The sequence below is a fragment of the Lacerta agilis genome, chromosome 9 (assembly GCF_009819535.1).
Source record: "Lacerta agilis isolate rLacAgi1 chromosome 9, rLacAgi1.pri, whole genome shotgun sequence".
NCBI classification, from domain to species: domain Eukaryota; kingdom Metazoa; phylum Chordata; class Lepidosauria; order Squamata; family Lacertidae; genus Lacerta; species Lacerta agilis.
The window spans coordinates 32,107,639-32,130,538 of NC_046320.1; the positions used below are offsets into that span (position 1 = coordinate 32,107,639).

Genomic DNA, 22,900 nt, shown 5'->3' on the forward strand with positions numbered 1-22,900 from the left:
AAAATCCTTCCAGTAGCACCTTAGAGACCAACTAAGTTTGTTCTTGGTATGAGCTCACGGAAGCTCATACCAAGAACAAACTTAGTTGGTCTCTAAGGTGCTACTGTAATAATTTTTTTATTTTTTATTTTGTTTTGACTATGGCAGACCAGCACGGCTACCTACCTGTAACTGGGTTGCGTGTTTGTGTTTTTCTCTTACGAGCGCTTACAGTACTGTAGTCCCTTTAGCGATCAAAAGGATGCTTTAGAAAGAGGGCTGTTCAGTTCTAGGTCTGTTTTTAAATTAGCACTCTGGTGAATTTTATTCACAACAGCGCTTGCATGCACAGAACTTTAAAGCACACTGAGAGTGCACGCATGAATCCTGGAAAGAAGCTTATCACCAGCACCCTTAACAAACTGTAGCTCTCATGCTTTTGGCAAGTGGTGCATTGAATGTGCTTTAAAAGTGTGGTGCTCATTCCATTAACCACTAATTTGTCCCACCCCACCCACCAAGAACATGAACTTCTATTTTGAATTCAAGAAATGCGTCCTTTTCAGGGGGGAAGGCAGGGCATAAAGAAATATATTGTAATAATAATATTCCCACTTAGAAGTGGCGACCTACCACGAGGTATCAGGAGGTTGAATGGTTGTTGTTGTTCTTTTAACTTAATTTATTATTCAGTTTAAAACCCACATTTAGAGGCACCCAGGATGCTACTGGTCTTATTAAAAAGAAACAGCAGTAGGCCCCATAACCCACTAGACGCCCACCCATTGATAAATTAAATTGGGACAGGGCTCTTGAATCAGCTAGCAAAACAAGCATCTAAATGAACCGTCGTTTATTTGTATGTCATCTTTCCATAGCAAACTATAGCCAAGTTGGCTCACAACATTAAAAGGTTTTTACAAGTTCAAAATGGTTTTTCTGGAGGGTCCTACAACTCTCAGGAGCACTTAGGTGGTTAGAAGCAGGGGTGGCGCCTATTTCACCACCATAGGCGAAATGGGAAGTGTCACCACTGCCTCCGCTCCCACCACTGCTGCCACCACCGTACCTGCTGCCACAGCTGCCTACATCACCTACTCTGCTCCCTCTCTGCACCCTGCCGCAGCTATGGCTGGTGGAGAAGTGCCGCCAGCATGGGCACACATTTTAAGCAAGATTGCGTCCATTTGGGGTGAGAATGCTCTCAAAATAGATGCACCTATGGTGGCTCTGCTTCCTGCTGCTGACGGTCAGGTAGGATATCTGCAGGGATGCCACCTTGGGGGATTTCTGCCAACTGAGACAGTGGCCTCACCCTGCTTAATGGCTAGACCAGCTCAGGTTAGAAGAAGTCAGGTAAGGAAAAACAGAGCACCCCAAGTTGCAAAAGCAGAAGTTATTTGCATTAAGGGAAAGCCACCACTGGATACAATCCATGGTATTCAGTGGGATTGATTCCTATTTAAAGAAACATAAGATTTGCAGCCTTGGCTTGGCACCAAGTGCTGCTCCTTATCTCCTTCTGTAAAGACGGCGGCAAATTACAACAAAATACACTGCTCATGCTGCCTGGGGCAGCGCATCCTTTTCCGCCACTCAAGGCAAAATTGAAAGTGCTGCTTGCCCTGCTGCTGCCGCCACTTCTGCCACTACCTACCTGCTCCTGCAGCTGCCTGCTCAGCCACTGCCATGCGCCCTGCTGCATTGGCGCTGGTTTTAGGTGAGATGATGCCAATTTGGAATATTTCACCCCAAATGGATGCTTTGTTGCCCAAAATCAGCACCAATGACAGTAGCGCTTCTCCACTTCTGGTGGAGGCAGCAGAACAGGCAGAGCACCCGTCATGGGCGTAGCCAGGATTTATGTTAGCAGGGGCAAGCTTCATGTGGGGGGGGGGGAGCAGAACCTCAGTTAAAGGTAAAGGGACCCCTCCCCTGACCATTAGGTCCAGTCACGGACGACTCTGGGGTTACGGCGCTCATCTCACTCTATAGGCCGAGGGAGCCGGCGTTTGTCCGCAGACAGCTTCCGGGACATGTGGCCAGCATGACTAAGCCGCTTCTGGCGAACCAGAGCAGCACACCGGAGCGGTACCTATTTATCTACTTGCACTGAGTTAGTTATTTTTATTGATTTACTTGACTGGGGGGGGCAGCTGCCCCCTGCTCCGCCCATTGGCTATGCCCATGGCACCCGTGGGTGTGCCACCTGGGGGGCACTTGCCATTTAAGGCAGTGGCCTCGTCTTGCCTAATGGCTGGGCCAACTCTGGTTATCCATGTTGTTGCCTGCTATCTATATGTTGCCTAGCACAGTTAATTCTCAGGGCACCTGAATACTAGGCTTCGTGTTCTCTAGCTAGATAGCCATGCTGATTTGTGTAGGAAAATGTGAGGTGCTTTTTGTAATGCTGCATCCAATGTCAAGGTATTTGAAAAGTGATTTTCTAAATGGCATGAGTGAGATGAGAAAGGATGAATACGATTTCATGGCTTCAAGAGAAGATTGCCCTTTATTGAGCCTTGATTATGGTAACTGCAGGTGCCAGTCATGATATTCTGCCAAGTCTGATTTAGGTACAGATGAATACATTTACAAGGCTTTTGCAGAAATTTGCTGTACTTTATGGAATGCTTCAGTTGATAGATTCAGTTCAAGGGATTTTTTTTGGGGGGGGGAGGTTATATATATATATAAATTCTTCTGAAACAAGAACTAGTTTTACACAGTGCCAGAGTGTTGGGTTTGACAGTGCCGTCCAGGGAGCCATGGCTGCAGCGCTGGCGGGAGGCTCGCCGACGGCCTCCCCGCATCTGCAGCCCGAGAAGAGGTGGGAGAGAGTGGCGCTGCCAGAGGGGCTGGAGGGCGCAGACGCCCTCCTCAGGCCGTGGCGCCTTGCGCCAGTAGCCTCAATGGCTAAGACGTCCCTGATGATTAGGCTGCACTGCTTGTTTCTTCAACTACACATGACAAGGGAGGCATAGATCACCAGCACACAACAATTCATAATTTTGATCTTGGCTCTGCGGTTTATTCAGTGGTTTTAGATTGCTTAGTTACTCTCTTGCAACCTAATCTACCTTGCTTGATTGTTGTGAGGCTAAAGTGCTTCTCTCTGCTCCTTGCAAAAAGTGTGGAAAGAAATGGCAGATCAGGGAAGTATCAGCACATCAGTGGATAACAGAATCTACATCTCGGATTCCCTTAGGATTATTGCACAAATCCTCATGAAAGTTGGTACCTCTTTTCCCATATTTTACTTCTAGTTTAGTGTTGAAAACTAGCACTCAAAGAAGCTGCTGTCTGGACGTAGTCTGGTTGGATAAATATTATTTTTCAGTAAGATATAGATGGGGGGTTAGGGTCTGATGGGGCATTTTCTATTAACATTTTGGAATAGCAGTTTCCAAATTTTAAACACTGAAACACATTTTCAAATACTTATACAGTGGTACCTCGGGTTATATATGCTTCAGGTTGCATACGCTTCAGGTTGCATACTCCGCTAACCCAGAAATAACGCTTCAGGTTAACAACTTTGCTTCAGGATAAGAACAGAAATTGGGCGGCAGTGGTGCAGCGGCAGCGGGAGGTCCCATTAGCTAAAGTGGTGCTTCAGGTTAAGAACAGCTTCAGGTTAAGAACGGACCTCTGGAACGAATTAAGTACGTAACCAGAGGTACCACTGTAGACATGTTTCGACTGTGTTCTTGTTTTTATTACAAGAACTACACAGCTTGCCTCCTATACTGCATATTTATATTTATATTTCCCCTCCAACTATAGGATTAAAATAAGGGGAAGTAGGACCAATTCACAATCTACTAATGGTCTTGCTTGGTTTAAAAGAACTATGATGATACAGACCAAAAACCACTTATCAAAATGAAAGCGCTATATTAACTGATTGTCGCAAGAGTAACAATAAATGTGATGTGCATCTGCAGCCCGGATACAGAATGGAAAATTAGAAGTAATGCCAAAAAATGATATCTCTTATTTTAAATTATCCTGCTCTTAATCATATGTTTGTTTTATTTAATAAAATAAGCTTGCTGATCAACAGCTAATCCCCGTGGCTGTGCCACTAGACAACTTAAGAAGCTGTCCTCATCAGGGAAGGTAGGATTAGTCAGTGCTAAACAACACACCAGCAAATCTTTAATTGATTTTAGAATTACCACAATAACTGAGGAGTAAATAATAGCGCTCATTCATTTGGCTGGAACAATAAGATTAGCACATTTTCCATTACATGCTATGAGCAAGCGTCATTTATTAACCACAGGCAGTTGTCATGGAAGTATTTGAGGACACACCAGTCAAGAAGCTAAACGGACATTTTATCATTTACTGCGCTATGCATTTAAAGCAGTAGCACACCACTTTAAACAGTCATTTGTTGTTGCTCAGTTGTTCAGTCGTGTCCGACTCTTCGTGACCCCATGGACCAGAGCATGCCAGGCACGCCTATATTTCACTTCCTCCCACAGTGAAACAGTCATACATTCCCCCAAAGAATCCTGGGAAATTGAGTTTGTTAAGGGTGCTAGAAGACCTCTGTTTCCATCACAGGACTACAATTGCCAGAGTGGTTTAGCAATCAATGTCTCTTCCAAGGGACATCTAGAAGAATACCCTCTTCTTGGATGCCACTCCCTGAACTTCTCGGTGTGATGAAACTACCAAGAGGTCCCCCTCTGCTAACCTTAACATGCAAGAGGGTCTGTAGGGGAGGATGTAGCCCATCCAGTATTTGGGGCCTGAGTTCTTTAGAGCTTTAAACATGAACACGAGCACCTTGAATTTGGCCCAGAAATGAGCTAGCAACTTGTGCAGCTGTTTTTAAAAAGGGCTGAGTTCTAAATGGAACCCCAACTAGTAATCTGGCTGCTGTGTTTTGGACCAATCAAAGTTTTGAACCATCTTCAAGAGTAGGCATGCCTAGAGAGCATTGCAATGGTCAAATCTGGAATCATAAAATTGTGGAGTTGGAAGGGATTCACAGGGTCATCTAGTCCAGGGGTGGCCAACTCCCAAGAGACTGTGATCTACTCACAAAGTTTAAAACTGGCAGTGATCTTCCTCCTTTTGGGGGGTTCAGGTCAAAGTTGTTGAGCTTTTTTTAGGGAGGAGGAAAGCCCAATTTTGGGGGTGCAGGGCAAAAATGTTGAGCTTGTTTTAGCTTCTTTGGGGGGTGCCAGTGATCTACTACAGACGTCCAGTGATCTACCGGTAGATCATGATCTACCTGTTGGAGGTGCCTGATTCTAGTCCAATGCAGGAATCTTTTGCCCAACGTGGGGCGTGAACCCATGACACTGAGATTAAGAGTCTCGTGCTGTATTGATTACAGTAGCAAATCATCTCTGCTCAAAAGTGGTCATAGCTGGAAATGGGTACTCCTAACCACTAAAGAGTGAGGAGGAATTAAAGAACCTTTTAATGAGGGTGAAAGAGGAGAGCGCAAAATATGGTTTGAAGCTCAACATCAAAAAAACTAAGATCATGGCCACTGGTCCCATCACCTCCTGGCAAATAGAAGGGGAAGAAATGGAGGCAGTGAGAGATTTTACTTTCTTGGGCTCCATGATCACTGCAGATGGTGACAGCAGTCACGAAATTAAAAGACGCCTGCTTCTTGGGAGGAAAGCGATGACAAACCTAGACAGCATCTTAAAAATCAGAGACATCACCTTGCCGACAAAGGTCCGTATAGTTAAAGCTATGGTTTCCCCAGTAGTAATGTATGGAAGTGAGAGCTGGACCATAAAGAAGGCTGATCTCTGAAGAATTGATGCTTTTGAATTGTGGTGCTGGAGGAGACTCTTGAGAGTCCCAAGGACTGCAAAAAGATCAAACATATCCATCCTTAAAGAAATCAGCCCTGAGTGCTCACTGGAAGGACAGATCCTGAAGTTGAGGCTCCAATACTTTGGCCACCTCATGAGAAGAGAAGACTTCCTGGAAAAGACCCTGATGTTGGGAAAGATGGAGGGCACAAGGAGAAGGGGATGACAGAGGATGAGATGGTTGGACAGTGTTCTCGAAGCTACTAACATGAGTTTGGCCAAACTGCGGGAGGCAGTGGAGGATAGGGGTGCCTGGCGTGCTCTGGTCCATGGAGTCACGAAGAGTCGGACACGACTGAACGACTGAACAACACAACAACCACCAAAGTCACTTGAAACTCTAGTGACAATGTTGACTCCAGGAACACCTTCGAGCTATAGACCTGCTCTTTCCAGGGGAGTGCAACACCAGCCAGAACAGACCATCTCCTCATCTCTCAGACTCCAAAATTCAAATACCTCTGTCTTACCAGAATTAACCTTCAATTTATTGATACACATCCAGCCCATCAGCACTTCCAAGCAGGAGTCCAGCACCTGAACCGGCTGTAATTAAGAAGGCAGGCAGGTGGTGATGGGGGCTGACTGAGGGCCGACAGAGGCTGGTGGGGCAACATGCCATTCACCCTAACAGACCAGCCTCCTGTGCTACATTATGTCTTTGGTAAAATAATCACCTTCTCAGTATGAATTGGACAATATTTCCACATGAATATACAGTATATTAATAGCTGTCTTGTCTCAGGTTGGCTTTATATTCTGCTGCCTGATATGGTAAGTTAGCTAACTGGATCTTTGGGTAAATAAAAAAGACTCTCAGAATAGATTTTCCATCTTTTCCTTTGGACTGAATATGTCAGTAAACATAGCAACCAATGCATAATAATGAGAAATACTCTTTTCTTTTAACATCCTCACAATAGGCATTACTTTTAGCGACCTAACTGTAGGTATTCTGTTTTAATTGTTTGATTGTTGGAATTGTTTGATTGTTGGAACACACCCTGGGACCTGCTAGTGAACAGTGGGTAATAAATTTAATAATAATAAATTAATAAATCAATCAGTATGCCACAGTGAAAACAAAGGTATCCTTTAAGCTGTACAATTCATTTGTGATGCTGAGTATTCTTTATTAATTAGAATAGAGTTGGAAGGGATCCCGAGGGTCATCTAGTCCAACCCCATGCAATGCAGGAATTTCAGCTAAAGCATCCATGACAGGTGGCCATCCAACCTCTGCTTTAAAATCTGCAAGGAAGAAGAGTCCATGACCTCCAGGAGTCCATTGCACTGTTGAACAGCTCTTGCTGTCAGAAAGTTATTCCTGATGTGTAGTCGGAATCTCCTTTCTTGTAACTTGAATCCATTAGGGACATCTTCTGGAGCAGGAGAAAAGAAGCCTGCTCCACCTTCCACATGAAAGCCCCTAAGATACTTGAAGATGGCTATCAAATTTCCTCTTTTCCAAGCTAACATAGCCAACTCCCTCAACCGTTCCTCATAGGGCTTGGATTTCAGACCCTTTATCATATTGGTCGCCTTCCTCTGCACACATTCCAGCTTGTCAATTGTTTCAGTCATAATGTTCTTGAGATTCATTCTTAGGGAAGTTTAAGTAAACATGCTCTGTCTTGGTGACATATGTTCCTGCCCCCCCCCCCACAATTTTAATAATAAGATTCCAAGAAATCACTCAGCCTTCTATGCTACAATCCAAACTCATTGTAAAGCATTTTAGCTGCCTTGATTTCCCTAGACCTTATGTAAAGATCAAACCACGTTCCCATCGTTTAGAAATTTGGCCAAGGATCTATGAAAGCGACAATGGCATTTGCAGCAAATTGCACTGCTAGAATATATTTTCTGCAATTAGGATCTCATTAAAAAATTTCATTAATGCAGCCTATGCAATTAATAATATTAGGGCAGAGAAGATGAGAGCTGTGACAGAGGTTTAAGTATTGACAAGGGCAATAGACTACTTCAGAATCCAATTAAAAATTGTTCCATTGCTTCTGCTGCTGCCTTGTTTGTGTTTATTGCTGCATTTGTAAAGACATGCTGAATGTATCTGCTTGTTAATTTCACATGCAGTATTCCTATTAAGTGACCTAGTCCTGCCCTGCTTTTAATAAATTCATGGTGAGATAGAGCAGCAGTGCACGCAGTGTGAAATATCCTAGAAGAGACTGTGTCCTGCTGTTCAGTATATTGGTCCAATAAACTGCCACTGGGATCAGATGGAGAGAAAGCAGGTTGCCTATAGCCCAGATCTGTCATTACTGATAGATTCATGGTGGGTGTTGCTAAACGAAATCAATATTTATTATATCATGCTCTTAAAATTCCCTTTGGCTACATGGATATAATCAGACAGCCTACCTAGGGTAGACCAGCAGAGAAGAGAGCCAAGACGACAGTGTTTTACTTATCATTAGCCTAGCTGTTAATGTGTTTCTCTTGAATCTGGCAGGCCACAGGTTTGTCCTCCCAGTTCTAAACTGTAGGATGTGAGAGGATTTTCCTGCTGTGCTCACTTGTTTGTCACGTATCTGACACATTTCAGCAAGAGAGTCATATCACAGAGTGAGAGTTCCATAGATGAGTTATTCCAGGCTTCATGGGGACTGCTTTGTCAAAGGTGCTGTGCTGATCATCATCTTGTTTCCTTCATAAATTGATTTGATCTTTATAACCAGCTGATGAAAGTCAATAGTCCAATATGTCCATATTTTAGTAAGCATAACAGTATCCTTTAATAAGCATTCAATCACCAGGAGGTGTGAAATCATTTATGGCTAGTGTTGCCAACGAGACAATGATTGTAGACAAAATCCACACCTTGGATAGAGAAGCAAAGGATAGGTCTTGCTTTGAGGTTTTCTACGGATCTGATGTGAAACATTGTAAAATGGTACCTTTGTAAAGCAGAGACGCACATTAGTAACTCACATCCGATTCAGGGACCATTTATAGAAATAAGCAGGTAAGCTCCATGCATTATGAAAATAAATGATGAGGCACTAGTAAGGCAATGGGGACCACGGCTCAAGTTATTTCAGCCTCTCCCTATGGCAAGCCTTGTACCCTATCTCCTGGTTTCCATTCTGCTGCTCTTACCAGAAGCTGCCCACAGATTTACCAGGCAGCTCTTGGTACGGCCTGCTTTAAGCTTGTTGCTGCTATTCTTCCTTGCACATGTAGCCCTTGCAAAATGCTTGTTCCCCTCACACAGACGCCAATGTGTGCATGTTTGGTGGAGTGTTTTGAAAATGATCTCTGTGGAAACATTATTCCCATGGTGAGATTCAGGCCCTTCCCCTTTTGGGGGGGGCATGGGTACTCCATGCAGGCTTCCTACCTGTTGGGAATGAGGGTTGCATGGTCGGTCCATCCATGAGGCAAGGTGACAACCTTAGGCAGCAGGATCTACAGGGGCAGCAGATCCTTATGTATATCTTTATTGCCCTCTTGTTCCTGATGTAGATATTTGCTCATCCCTTATGGTCTGCTGGTGAGCAGGTGGCCATTTTTTGGTTTACCTCAGGTGCCAAAATGTCTTGTGCTGGCACTGGAGGGTGGTTACCAGTTATGATAAGACCACGAGGCCTTCCTTTGCTCTGACAGTTTCCCTGGCAAAAGGGCAGTTGTTAGTAGGCTGACATGGGATTCAAACTATGGAAAGGGCTGGAGCTTGAGTTCGCAGGTGGCTGTTTCTGACCTGCCCATTGCACTATGACGGCTTGTTCTGCTGTATGTGCATGCTCTATAGCAGGGGTTCCGAAACTATTTTCAAAGAGGGCCAGATTTCATGAAGTGAACATGTGTGAGGGCCGGCCAAAGTTTTTAGGATTGAAGTTGTTGAGCTTTTTTAAGGATTTTGACAGGGGCTGGATAAAACTGGCCCACCAAAAGACTTTGGACATGCCTGCTCTATAGGGTATCATTGGCTGTCTGGTTGTGCATTGTGTGTGTGGAGATAGAGAACCTGTGGCTCTCCAGGGACTGTTGGAGTCTGACTCCCATCACCCCCAGCCAGCATGGCCAGTGTTCAAGGGTGATGGGAGATATATGCTGCATACTGTACAATTACTGAGTATCGATTGGTGCTTTCCTTGCTTGGGGTGGCGTCATCATTAATGCATAACTGCTGTGGTTGGTAGATGGTGTTACCATGGACATTCTCTCTGGATGTTGTCACGTAATCTCATTTCCACTGATACCGTTTTGCTCTCTCCTTTGCTACTGAGAGTGCATGAAATGGGCGCTACCTTGCTCTAACATAATCACCAACATATCAAGAGCATAAAAGCTGCCAGTCTAGTAGGACCATAGGATCAGGATTTCACTATGTTGAATCAATCCCATGCTGCCTGGATGAAAAGAAGGGACTGCCTGGTAGAAATACTGCTGCAACATTTTAGCGATCAATTTTCTCAACATTCTGTGTTCGTACACAAAAAAATATGAATGCAAAACAGCATGAAATAATATTCATTTCATCTAGATGTGTTCATATAAATAACAAATTAGAAAAAGACACTCATTTGAGCATTCATTTATCTGTGTTTTTCTTTAAGCCTATGAATTTCTAAAAATGTCTAATTTAATGAATTTATACCAACATGAATCTGTGGGAGGCAGTGGAAGACAGGAGTGCCTGGCATGCTCTGGTCCATGGGGTCACGAAGAGTCGGACACGACTAAACAACTAAACAACTAAACAACAACACTCGGCTTGTTGCTATCAGATCTTGCTGTTCTGCTCCCAAAGGTCAATTTAATTTTTCATTTAAGACCCTGGATCAAACTACCAGTTATCTGTGTTGATATTTCTTGTTTGCCAGGCTTTAACTTTGTATTGGATTCTGCACATAAACTCACCACTGTGCACTTAAGGCAGGCTGCAATATTGATCAGTTCTTATGTATCAACTGGCTTGGGTAGTTACAGAGTCTAGACTTGTAGCTGTAAGAGCATGTTTGGGGGCCACCGATTCTTTTCTCCACTGTGAAATGGCGGTAGATGACAGGAACAGTCACTAGGGTCTTCTACCCCCAATACAAGGGGATACTGCAGTTTCACAATCTCTGGGAATGAGTCCCGTTCCTTGTGTTGGGGTACCAGTAATCAGAAAACTTAACATTGAAAGGTCCACCTACAATTGAGGAGCAGAAGCGTTGGGTATATGGGATGTTTTCATGGTACCAGTTTGACTTCCTTAGACCTATAGTCCCATCTCTCTTTTATTTACACAACCTTACACTTGCCAAGCTAGCATAGAAAGGCTCTGCAAGGGGTCTTAGAGAGGCAGCTAGAGAAGAACTAGGAAGCTGTACCCAAATTGGATGTGATTATAGCACCTCCTGGGGCACAAAGATATGCTTACGCTGAGAGAGGTATAACGGGAGATATGACCAAGTTGTCATACCACACTTTAAAGAAAAGATCAGCAACACAGCTCAATTCTTTCAGAAGCAAGACATCCCTTTGCTGAGCTAAACTTTGATATTAAAGTATAGCCACTTGATCCACAGTACAGACACACCAAAGTGCAAGGATTTACGTGCATGCAATCCCACTGAAGTCTCTGATGTGATATAATACAGTAGGTGGCTCCAGAACAGGAGTGATACAGAGTATTTACATTTTTCTGTCTCCTCTCTCAAAGCAGCACTCCAGCAAAACTAATTAGCTGAATGCTGATTTTAAATTTTTGCCTCTCTTTTTTTTTATTGTATATCTGTTTGCTGTAAACCGCTTTGATTTTTTTTAAATGATTAGTGTTATACAAATATTTTTCTAAATAAATATTCTCAAGCAAGAGTTCCCTGATGTGTGTGCTTCTATTGTACTTGTCTAAAGCAGTGTTTTTCAACCACTGTTCCGCGGCACACTAGTGTGCCGCGAGATGTTGCCTGGTGTTCCGTGGGAAAAATTCGAAAGATTTTTTTTTTTAATGTCAAATTTCCGCGGCGAGCGGGTTCCGTCGGGGCGCCATTTAGCCTCTCTGGGGCATCGCCCTCCTCCGGCCAGCAGCACGTCCGTCCGTCCAGAGGGCCGAATGGCTTCTCTCTGCCTTGCCGGCCAGCGCGCCCGCCCGCCGGGGGACTCTTTCTTCTTCACCCCCCTCCCCGCTTCGGACTGCGCAGGGACACAGTGTGAAGACACACAAAAGGGAGGAGGGGGCTGCAGCTGCGGCCAGGGTCCGGCAGGACAGGCGAGGGGGAGGAGGCGGGGGCGCGAGGGGCTCCCCGGTCCTACTTTCGGTGCCTCTTCATTGGCCTTTGGCTGGACCCGGGCGGCGGGGGGAGCCAGCCCTCAGTCCCCTCCCCCGCGCAGGCACCTGAGGTCAGCCTCGCCAAGCGCCCGCCTGAGAGGAGGAGCCGGCGCGGGGTGAGGAGGCTGCCGGCGGGTTCTCCCGGGGGATCCCCTCGCTGCCTCTACACCGGCGCGGCTGTGGGGAGGACGGGGGCCCGGTGGGAACAGGCAGCGCTCCTTGATGCGCGCCCTCCTGAACGGGCTTCTCGCCCCGAGGATTCTGTGCAGCGCTGCCCGGCCCGACAGGGCTGCATAGAAGAGCTTCCAGTGCCAGGAGCAGCTGGGCGGAGGGGCTTCCCGCCGGCCATGACGAAGCGCCTCGCAGCCCGTGCAATAAGGGAACAAGATCCCCCAAGAGCCAGCGGCCTGTTGCAACCTGAGCGCAGGGAGAAGGCCTGTCTCTCCCAGGGCTGCGGACCCCCCGGCCCCCAACATCTCGCTCGCTGCGCTGCTCCTGCCCGAAGTAGACCGTCAAATGCGGGGGGGGGTTGCTGAGGGACCCCAAGGAGAGCTTCGTGGGGGCTGCCGGGGTCCCAGAGTAGAAGAAAGGCGGCAGATAAAGGGCAAAACATGCCCCTCCAAGCACTATTAACCCGTTGTTGCCTTCCTATTTGTTGTCTATTAAAATGATGGCTTGGGGCAGAGCAATATGTATTTGAAGAGCCTGCCAAACTCAGCTTTCTTTTCTACTTATCTATTTATGGCTGTCCTCCTAGCTCTGATTTTGATGAATTGCTGCTATAACTGGAGACCTTCTTGAAGCTATGCAAGGTATGACACACAGCACTTAGGGCTGATAAAGATCTCTCAGCATCAGTGCTGTGTGTCTGCCCCCCTCCTGCATCCTTTTCTCACAGTAGCCCAATGGGAATAAGCTTGAAAGCAGGGCATGTGCTCCCAACATGCTGCCTCCTATGTGAGGTAGATTTGTGTTTATTTGATTCCTATTCAAGAGAATTACTTTATATATAGTCAATATAGGCACAGAGTTAATTTTTTTAACATTTTCTAATGGTGGTGTGCCTCGTGATTTTTTTCATGAAACAAGTGTGCCTTTGCCCAAAAAAGGTTGAAAAACACTGGTCTAAAGCGTAGCTTGCATCCCACATTAATCCTACTCAGAGAAGACCCATTGAAATTAAAGGACATGAGTAACTTAGGTCCATGGACTTCAGTGGATCTACTCTGAGTATGACTTAGTTTAGACAGCCCTCAATATACACAAGATGGGTATGTGCTAAAATGTAATGCTGGTTCTTTCTTATCATTGCCTCTTCCTTCCCTCTATAGTCTTATTTAGATTGTAAGCTTCTAGAGCCAATAACTCTATGAGTCAATAGCACTTAAACAATAGAAAGTCATCATATATGCACAAACTTCTTTTCAACCAGGTTTATCCAATAGCATTCAGCTTCTTTAAATAGAAATTATTTATATCAAGCAATAAAGAGATTGTCTTATTTGTTCCATTCAAACAGAAGCCAACAATTTATTTAAAAAGCAATATTGCCTAAAGAACAATGGGTTCACTCATGACAACAATACATTGTTCTTAAATTTTTATTGTTACCTCATGACAATACACTGTTTTAAGTATCTGCTAGCGAGATTTGCAATCTAGATATCTTTGACATGATGTTAAAGCAGCTTTAGAAGGAACTTTGTGGAACTACGTTTTGATATTGCATTTCTGCTTATAGGGTAGCATCCAGTGATATTTTTCTAGAAAAAGAGGTTCCGGGACTCACCAGGAATGCCTCTCTTGTTCTCTTATATGGCACCCACCTGAGAATTGCAGGAACTGAGTTCTGGTGAATCAGGCCGGGGGAAAAGCCCGAGTAGCATTCAACATAGTGCTGCTCCTGACGCAAGGATTTTTTTACTACAAAGGAGACCTTCCCCTCTGTCTCTTCTCTTTGAGTATCATCTAAATCTGTCCAGGGGATTCCCCCAACCCTCTGGAGCAGATTTGGTGAGGGCATGGGGTTTATGGGTAGAGGGAGGGGAGGTTCCCTTGCACAAGTCGGAATCCTTGCACTACCAGAAATACTTTGTTGGATGCCACCCATAGTGTACATATTGAAAACAGTCTGTTTCTTTTGTACATCAAACAGATGCCTCCTGACAGAAAATCTGACATGAGTGGCTATCATAGAGGGAATGATGAGAGGACTGTAGTAGATTGACCAGTCAAACCTTGATATCTGGCATGTCTACAAACTGAGAAGCACTATCGAATCATCCAACCACCGAGTTAACCTTTGTCACATTAAATGGCCAACAGGTACTTTCTGTAATGCATTCTCAGATTCAGTTTGTTTCACAGTTTGAACCTGCGAGCATAATAATTTGCGTTTTATTGTTCCATTTACAGCTGAGTTTTATGATAATTGTAAGCATGGAATAAGGGCCATCAAATCAGCTTTTATGCCGTTATTAAGAAATCCATATAGAATGGGATTTAAACAGCAGGACATCATGCCCAGCAAATGACAAATACAGTACACCAATTTAAAATGCTTGTTTGAGATGAGATTGCCATTAAAATCTGTTACAACGTGGAAAACGTGAAGAGGCATCCAACTGACTGCAAAAACCAAGATCAGCACCGTCAGTCGGCAGAAAACCTTCCGAGACCTTTTCCTAATCCGAGTGGTGGATCGGGCTATTGTAATCCCATCCTGTGTTTCAGAACTCTCTGGTTTCACCTCAAAGCAGATGGGAATCCCTGGGATGAATTTGCTGGATGAAAGCTGACTTCTTTCTGTCCCTGATGTTTCAGGGAGACCCCCAGAAGTATTGCCCCGATGGTGCCTTAATATTGCTGGCACCACGCTAGCTGTCTTTTTACTGTACCTCCTCCGATGCTGCCTAACCAAAGTATAACTCCACCTCTCGGAGCCAAAGAGCTGTCCCTGAGGCCCCTGGATCTTGGGTGCACGGAGGGTTAAGTTTACCATCTCGTTCTCTTCCAGCTTGTTTTCTCTGCATGACAATCTGGAACTTACGGACCTGCAGACTCTGGTGTGGCTGACGGTGAGGCAAACCAAAGGCAAAATGTACTGCACGAGCAATAAGGAAATAGTGAATGCAACCCTGTAGCAAGTAGATGGCCAAGACTCCACACACAAGCGCTTGCTTTTCAGCGCTTCCAGGTGGAGATCTTCGAGCTTGTGGAAAACAAGCAGAGGGGAGCAAATGGCTAAACCAAGAGTCCAGATGGCGAAAATGAGGTAGCAGCCGTGTCTCAGCGTCAGGTTACTAGAAAGAGGGTGGCGGATCAATCGGTACCTGACCACAGCAATGGAAATCAGCATCCAGGTGGACAGCAGGACAGACACGCATTGGAGGAAAGGCATCACATGGCACATGACTTCGCCAAACATCCACTGATCAAGTAGAACTGAGGTCAAGGTGAAGGGAGAGCAAAAGACCACCACGAGTATGTCAGAAAAGGCTAAGTTGCCAATGAGGAAGTTTATTATTGTTTTTTGCTTGCACTTCATTAGAGCCATGAGGATCAGCAGGTTTCCTATGAAGCCAGCGAGGCTGATGATAGTGTAAAGCCCAATCAGGAAGTACTGAATGTCATCTACGCTGTTTTTATAGTCTTCCCAGGTAGGAAAATGGGAGCCCTTGGAAGGGGCTGAGTTGTTCTCTGTGGCAAGTGTCCTGTTACTGTAATCTTTGAGGTCTCTATCCATACTGAAGTCCTGTTTGGAACCAGAAATAGAATGATTATCAGCTGCAGAAACAATGGCACCCATGCAAACCACATTTCGATGCCTAATAAATAAGTGTGGTGCTGTAAGTTTACTTATGTTCAGTGGCAAATGTATTCCAAAGAATGCATTTCTATCCAAAGCTAAATTTCCCTGTTAAAAAATTCAAAAAACTGAGATTTCTCTCAATCGTCTTTCAGAAGCAACTTTTTAAAAATGATGCTCAAAATGTATTTCCCACCTTTCTCAAGGCAGGTTGCAAAACTAGAGAACTAATACATAAAAAATAATAAAAAGTAACAACACATATCACTATCAGTTAAAAAGGAAGCAGCAGTGCAAAAATCAACTTAATGGAAATAATTTGCAAAAGCTCACCAAAGTGAAAAACTGTCTGCCGACTGTCTTAAAAGCAGGAGGCTACTCCAGACCTTGGATGCAACGGCCAAACTCTGTGCAGTACCCGGCCATAGTACTGAAAACGGTTCGTTTGTGTGAGAGGAGAGAGAGAACACAGGCAGGTTCTAAGAAGCATCAGAACTTCAAGAACGAACAGTGGTTCCCAAACCTTTCCCTCCTGTTGACCACTTGAAGACTGCTGAGGCTCTTGGCAGATGACTTGATGATTTTTATTTTTATTTCAAATACAATAAAATGCAATATAAAAGAATGAAAAGAAGCAATAAAAATACAATTAAAATGAGTATGGATATTTAACGTGATGGATGTGCCATCTTATGCCTTCAACCACAAATCCACAGAAATGCCACAGACAACTGGAATGAAGCTCACAAAACATTGGTGATTCACAGACCACAGTTTGAGAGCCCTTCAACTAAAGCATGAACCAATGAGACTACAAAATTATTTTACCAACCCCCCTTTTATTGAACTGAGACTCCTTTTCTCCACCCACAAATAGCAGTTAATAGCAGTCCTACATTCTACAATACAAATAATTCGTATTATGCAAAATGTGCTTTCTGCCTTTCACTTCCACAAACATCAGTATTATTTGTTATGGAAGGAAATTTACAGATTGTGTGCCAGCAAGACTTTGGGTACTGCATATGCATTACTAGTAGCTGTATTATTTGTATTTTAAGGATCAGTATTTTGTCTGCTTATATATAATTTTGCTGGGATGAAATACCAGTTTCTTTTTTAAAAATTAAAATAAAATAAAAACCTCACAATAATACAGAATTCCCTGGAATTATTCCAATAGTTGATTCTTCCCACTAGGCAGTCAGCATTGATATGAAAAAGCTCTTCAGTGGTGTCAAGAGATGGCTCTTGATTTTGGTTACTAGGGTGAAGTGAGGACCTCTTCTGATTAGATAAGGGATTTTGTGTGCAATTAACATGCTGGGGTTGTGATTTACTTTTCCTCCTATCGCCTTTTGCCTGAAATCGACTGGTAATAAAATACCATTTTCTTTTGCAAAAGGACACCACACATTCCCTGAAGGTTATTGCCTTATATTTGATAATTAAGTTCTACAGCACCCTTGAAAAACAAATAGAGATAGATGATATAATTCCAGCAGCCTAAGTTCTCTAGCAGGTGCCTATATTTTGACGGCGTGAAAATTGCTATTGATTGCCTGTATCTCAGTCACAGGCTTCACTAGTTCCCTGCCCACTGTGAAATAAACCAGATGACCTCTTATATACTTTAAACAGCCTGGGATAATTTTTCTAACACCATTCTGAAAAATGGGTAGTAAGCATATCTTGAATTCCTAAACCTGCTGAGGTGAACAGGGCTAGCCTGAAGGATGTAAGAGATCTGAGCAAACCCAGACTCCACCATTCTGATTCATGTATTATATTTTCTCATTGGTTACTTACACAAAGAGGCACACACTTTCTCATGTTTACTCATTCAAAGCCTGAAATCTGACAAAGGCCACACAGTGGGGCCATTGCTGTCCTGAGTATTTTGCATTTAATAAAAAAAGAGAACACAATCTTTTTGTTCTTTTCAACTGATTGAGAGACACTATGTTCTAAAATAACTGATTAAAGACTATGAGCCTATTCTCCTAACCATGGCACTTTAGCCTATACAGGTTGCTTGATAAACTGCCTTTGGCTTCCAGTCTATGGTGCACCAACCCTGCCTCCAGTTACAGGTAGGTAGCCGTGTTGGTCTGCCATAGTCAAAACAAAATAAAAAATAAAAAATTCCTTCCAGCAGCACCTTAGAGACCAACTAAGTTTGTTCTTGGTATGAGCTTTCATGTGCATGCACACTTCTTCAGATACACGGAAACAGAAGTCACCAGACCCTTATATATAGTGAGAGAATGGGGAGGGGTATTACTCAGAAGAGTGGTGGGAATGGGTGATTGACTGATAGGTGTGGAAAACCTGTTGACGACTGTTAATGACTGCAATTGGTCTTACAGGAAAAAGCAAGGGGTGAGATGGCTAAAGCTAGCTTTGTCATGTATAATGAGATAAGAATCCAATGTCTTTGTTCAGACCAGGTCTCTCCACACCCATCAGCCAATCACCCATTGGGTTAGGAATTTGCGTTTGGGACAAGGAGGAAGTGACATCATCATTGACGGTCTATTCTATTTCCAGCCAAAGATCTCTGGGAAGTCAGAAGCATGAAGGCAATAGCTGCTTCCTACTGTCTGTCCACTGTAACTTTTAGATTGCTTTGCCTCCCCTATTTTATTAGATGTCTTAATACCAGCAGAGGCACGTGCCATCGTTTTGGGTCACAGCAACACTGGCTCCAAAGAATCAGATGTATTGAACATAGATTACAAACCGCATATAAGAAGGGCCAAGACATGCTTTTCCACTGCTAGTTCTTTCTTTCATGAAGGTGAAAATGTCTTCCTGTTTTACTTCTGATTTCTGCCAACAGCTTAACATGAATGAATCAGGGGTTGTTTGTTATGGAGATGAGGGATTAGCAAGTATAGTGCCGGATTCCATGGGCTTCTCTTCAGAATTGCAACATACTGTAGTATTATTCATGAATGATACCAACTAAATTGGCAGCCTTTTGACTTACTGTTGCCTCACCCCAGCAGCATTCTATGGCAGAGCCAGTCCTACCATTGGGCATCTGATTCTGGGTGTCACAAATTTGGAGCAAAGTGCCATCAATATACAGATCATACCTAGCTCTGGTTCTGTGTTCTATCTGAAACAGGAGAGGTGGTTGAGATGTTAGACCGGTGGTTAAAGGCAGTGATGGGCTGGATGTGGGCCAATAAATGGAAGCAGAATCTTGAAAAGACAGACGTGTTGTGTGTCCTCATTTCACATGTCTAAGAGGTGGGGAGACGGCCTGTCCTGGATGCGGTTGCACTCCCCTGGAAGGAGCTTGGAGATATTCCTGGATTTAACACGGTCATTAGAGCCTCAGGTGACTTCAGTGGCTAGGGGTGCCTTTTTCAGCTCCAGCAGGTTCACCAGCTACAACCTCTTTTGGACAGATATGTCTTGACCACTGAACTCCATGCTCTGATAACTTCTATTGCAATACAGTAACAGTATGCTCAATGTGGAGACATTATGCCCTGGCGCCTGAGGTTTCCCTTCCCTGATCTTCCAGATCTCTTAAAAAAAACACAACACCTTTCAACTGGAGTTATCTGTTCCAGTAAGTGCATATGACCCTAGTGATGAGAAAGTGGAAAGGTAAATTTACTGTAACAAATACATGGATTCATTCAAGTTTGGCCCATTCCATGTAGGTGTACCTGTGTCTTACTTTCCTCTATGTTGCTCCTGGCTAGTTTTTATGGTACAGTTAGCTACCACAGGAGACAAAACCATTGTTTTTACTCATGATGTAAAATGCCTACTGGGAGAGAGGACCTACTTCTTCTCTTACAGCTTTTTGGGGGTCTTTCTTTTCCTCCAGGTTCAAGCAAACAGCATATTTCTCACTAGACAATCCCCACTGCAGCAGACAATTGCTGTACCAGATCTACACTAAGCTGCTCAAATGAACCTAAGTGTGTTTTGAATGTTTGCACACACGGAGAAAGTGCTTTAGGTTTTTAACCAAAAAAAAAAAAAAAAAAAATCTGTTTTCAATGTTATTCACCATAAATTTAACCACAGAATTGCCTTATGAATTCCCCTCCCTGCAATTCTCTTATCGCTAAATGAACTGATATTGAATTTACCTTTTCCCTTCTCCCGCTGGATATTTCATTCTTATCACACTAATTAGTTCACCTAATCTAGATGCATGTGAGCACACAGGTGCTCTACGTGGAGATGGCTCCGTATGATGCAGCTTGTAAACAGGCTTGCAAAATAACCTCACTATTTGCATGTCCCCTTTGAACATCAGTTGAAAAGCACTAAACACCTCCAGGAGTGGGCAGTGCTAGACATAAACCCTCCATACCAGACAGAAGACCCTCAGGGCCAGCTGCGCTATCTGTTACAATCGCACGATTGCAAAACTGCTGCCGAGTGGGGAACCTATGGGCTTTCAGAAGATGCTGGGCCACAATTCCTACGGTTGGGGCTGATGGGAGTTGGAATCCAACAACATCTGGAGGCAGTGCCTTAGCTACCAGCGGGGTAGGGGAGGTGGGTGCTAGCCAGTTTTTTTGCCCCAGGTGAACTCTCCAAAAGTGCACCATTGAGGTTCCCAGCCTGTGTGTGTGCGCACGCGTGTGCGTAAATGTGGGTGGGTGGGGTGCCAAACTGGGTCTTTGACCAGGGTGAAATAAAGCCTTGTTTCGCCCATCGGGAGGGGCCAGAAGTTCCCCACCTCAGGCCTAGAGGCTGCATGATAAAAGTAGACAGTGGGCTAGCCTTGACTTATCCCTGGAGAAAAAAGGCTCATGTGCACCATAAAAGGTCACATTTTCATGTTGACCCCCTAAGTTGAATAAGTCCCATGCTTCAGCATGCGAGCGAGGACACACAGCTCATTGGTAATGTCCATGTTCTGCATAAAGAAGGTCTCAGGTTCATTGATTCTTCTCCAGCTAGGACTGGAAGACTGCTTTTCTGAACCCTGGATATCTGCTGCTATGCAGTGGATGACACTGAGTTAGATTGCCCAATGGTCTGATTTGGTATAAGGTATTGTTCTCAGTTTCTATACATTACACATCCAAAAAGCCAGCACATAAATACTTAACAATGTATTACTCTAACAATGCAGTGCTAAGCGTATCTTCTCAGGAGTAGTTTCTAGTGCAGGGGTCAGCAACCCTTTTCAGCCGTGGTGGGCCGGACTATATATATTTTTGGTGGGGGGGGAATGAACGAATTCCTATGCCCCACAAATAACACAGAGATGCATTTTAAATAAAAGGACACATTCTACTCATGTAAAAATTCATTGATTCCCGGACCATCTGTGGGCTGGATTGAGAGGGCGATTGGGCCGCATCCGGCAGACGGGCCTTAGGTTGCCTACCCGTTCTAGTGGGTTCAGTGGGCCTTACTCCCTGGCAAGCGTGCTTTAGGAGCAAATAATCTTTAATTGTGCATCTGCCAAATGGATTACAACTAACCTGTTGCACCACCTTGACTCCAGAAGGCAGTTTCTGAGCGCTGCCGTTTAAGAGGAAGCCTGGCTGATATTCCCCAAAAGAGCAAGAATTAGCTTTAGCTTTAGATAAAACACGAAACGCGGGATAATTAGAAACCGACTGCCAGCCAAGTCAAGAACAAGGCAATTAGTGACGGGTTGGCGCATTACGCCTTCGCCGGTGGCGGAAAGTTTCCATCTTATTCTTTAAAAAAGAAAAGAAAAAAAAGATTTCCCTCTTCTATTTCAAGCAAGGCTGAATAAAGTAGGAAACGCTCATTATCTGAAGGAGGGCGGAAAAGAAGCCCCTTAACCCCCTAATATTCCCACTAAGAGCGATTTCAGAGAAGGGTTCCGCCGTCTGGGTCGCACGTTGGAGGGCGTCGCTTGGGGCGGATGGAAGAAGGAGGGCCCCGCGATCCTTGCCCCTGCTCCCCCCCCCAGTGCCGCCCTCTCCCCTTCATCACCACCTAACCGCGCGGCACTGCAGACCGTGGACGGACAACCGAAGGCAGCGATTCGTTCTGGCACGGAATCGAGTTCCCTGGGTTCCTGGTGCGAAGAAAACGCTCTTTCTGGAGCTTCTGGGCGCACGAAGCGCGATCCACGCAAGCTCTCCAGCCGAAGGGTGCGCTGAAAAGTGTTTTGGGTTTAAGAGGAAAAATGGGAAAAGGCGGGTTGTTGACAAAGCGGTTATGAATCTAAAAGGCGCGTCGACGAAACCGCCGTAGGCTGCGACGCGGGAGACCTTGAGCCAAAGCTACGGAGGCTCGGGGCTGCCCGTCTTTCTTTACTCGCCCTGCGCGCCTTCCTGGGGAACGGCAGCGGGGCCCTGCCTCGGCGTCTCCCCCGGACCCCGCTCCCAGCGCGGCCCTTTCCTGACCTCGCGCTCGCTCCGGAGGCTAAGCTCGGCTTCCAGAAACCTTCCGGCAGCAGCGCCACCTGGAGCTCCCCCACGAGGACCGGCTCGCCCCTGGGGCGCCTTGTTGTACCTGGTCCGGGTGTATCAAAAGCGCCCCCAGGCAGCCAGGAAGAAGCTCTCGCCGACCCGCTAAAGCTGCCTGCCTGCACTTGGGCATCTGCCTTTCGAAACGCATAGCTGGGAGAGCAGCGCTTACCCGGGGTCTCGAGGTGCTCCGCGCCGGAAGATCGGCCGCTGGGGAAGAGCCAGGCTGCCCGTTCCGCATCCGCTCGGTTCCAAGGAGATGTGCGCTGCTGCTGCGCACAGCGCGCTGCCTCGCCTGGGCCCCCGACCGCAGCGTCTCCCTCGGCTAACTTTCCGCCGGATCGATCTCCCTTCCTCTCTCCGCGTCGATTTCCCAATTAAGATGCCGAAGGGGGGGGCACCAGCCGCCACTTGCCTGGCTGTGTTTTTTAGGGTCCGCTGCTGCAAAAGCTGCAGGAGGTGGAGACCGGCAGAATCCTCGGGCTGTAACTTCTGCAATGGTGGCACATTGGATAAGTTGGTCGTGCGCGGAATGACCTGCCTG

The 22,900-nt window shown here is 45.2% G+C and overlaps 1 protein-coding gene across 4 annotated transcripts; it reads right to left on the reverse strand.

Moving 5' to 3' along the window:
- Window positions 1-14,490: 14,490 nt before the first annotated feature.
- On the reverse strand, window positions 14,491-22,759 carry NPY5R (neuropeptide Y receptor Y5). Of its 4 annotated transcripts, none has more exons than XM_033161073.1 (2): window positions 22,529-22,759; window positions 14,491-15,868 (listed from the first exon to the last, which is right to left on the reverse strand). In XM_033161073.1, the coding sequence occupies exons 1-2, from the start codon at window positions 22,595-22,597 to the stop codon at window positions 14,537-14,539; spliced, it is 1,401 nt and encodes a 466-aa protein (XP_033016964.1). In that variant the 5' UTR covers window positions 22,598-22,759; the 3' UTR covers window positions 14,491-14,536. The 4 variants fall into 4 exon arrangements, with proteins under 4 accessions (XP_033016964.1, XP_033016967.1, XP_033016966.1 ...); XM_033161076.1 differs by lacking the exon at window positions 22,529-22,759 and adding an exon at window positions 22,403-22,451; XM_033161075.1 differs by lacking the exon at window positions 22,529-22,759 and adding an exon at window positions 19,024-19,092.
- Between the last annotated feature and the right edge of the window lie 141 nt (window positions 22,760-22,900).

Excerpts from the sequence above, each read along its gene's own strand:
- NPY5R (XM_033161073.1), bottom strand. The coding sequence starts at position 22,597 with ATGCGGAACGGGCAGCCTGGCTCTTCCCCAGCGGCCGATCTTCCGGCG. Across the intron at positions 15,869-22,528 it reads GGAGCACCTCGAGACCCCGG|GACTTCAGTATGGATAGAGA; the intron begins GTAAGCGCTGCT and ends GGTTCCAAACAG.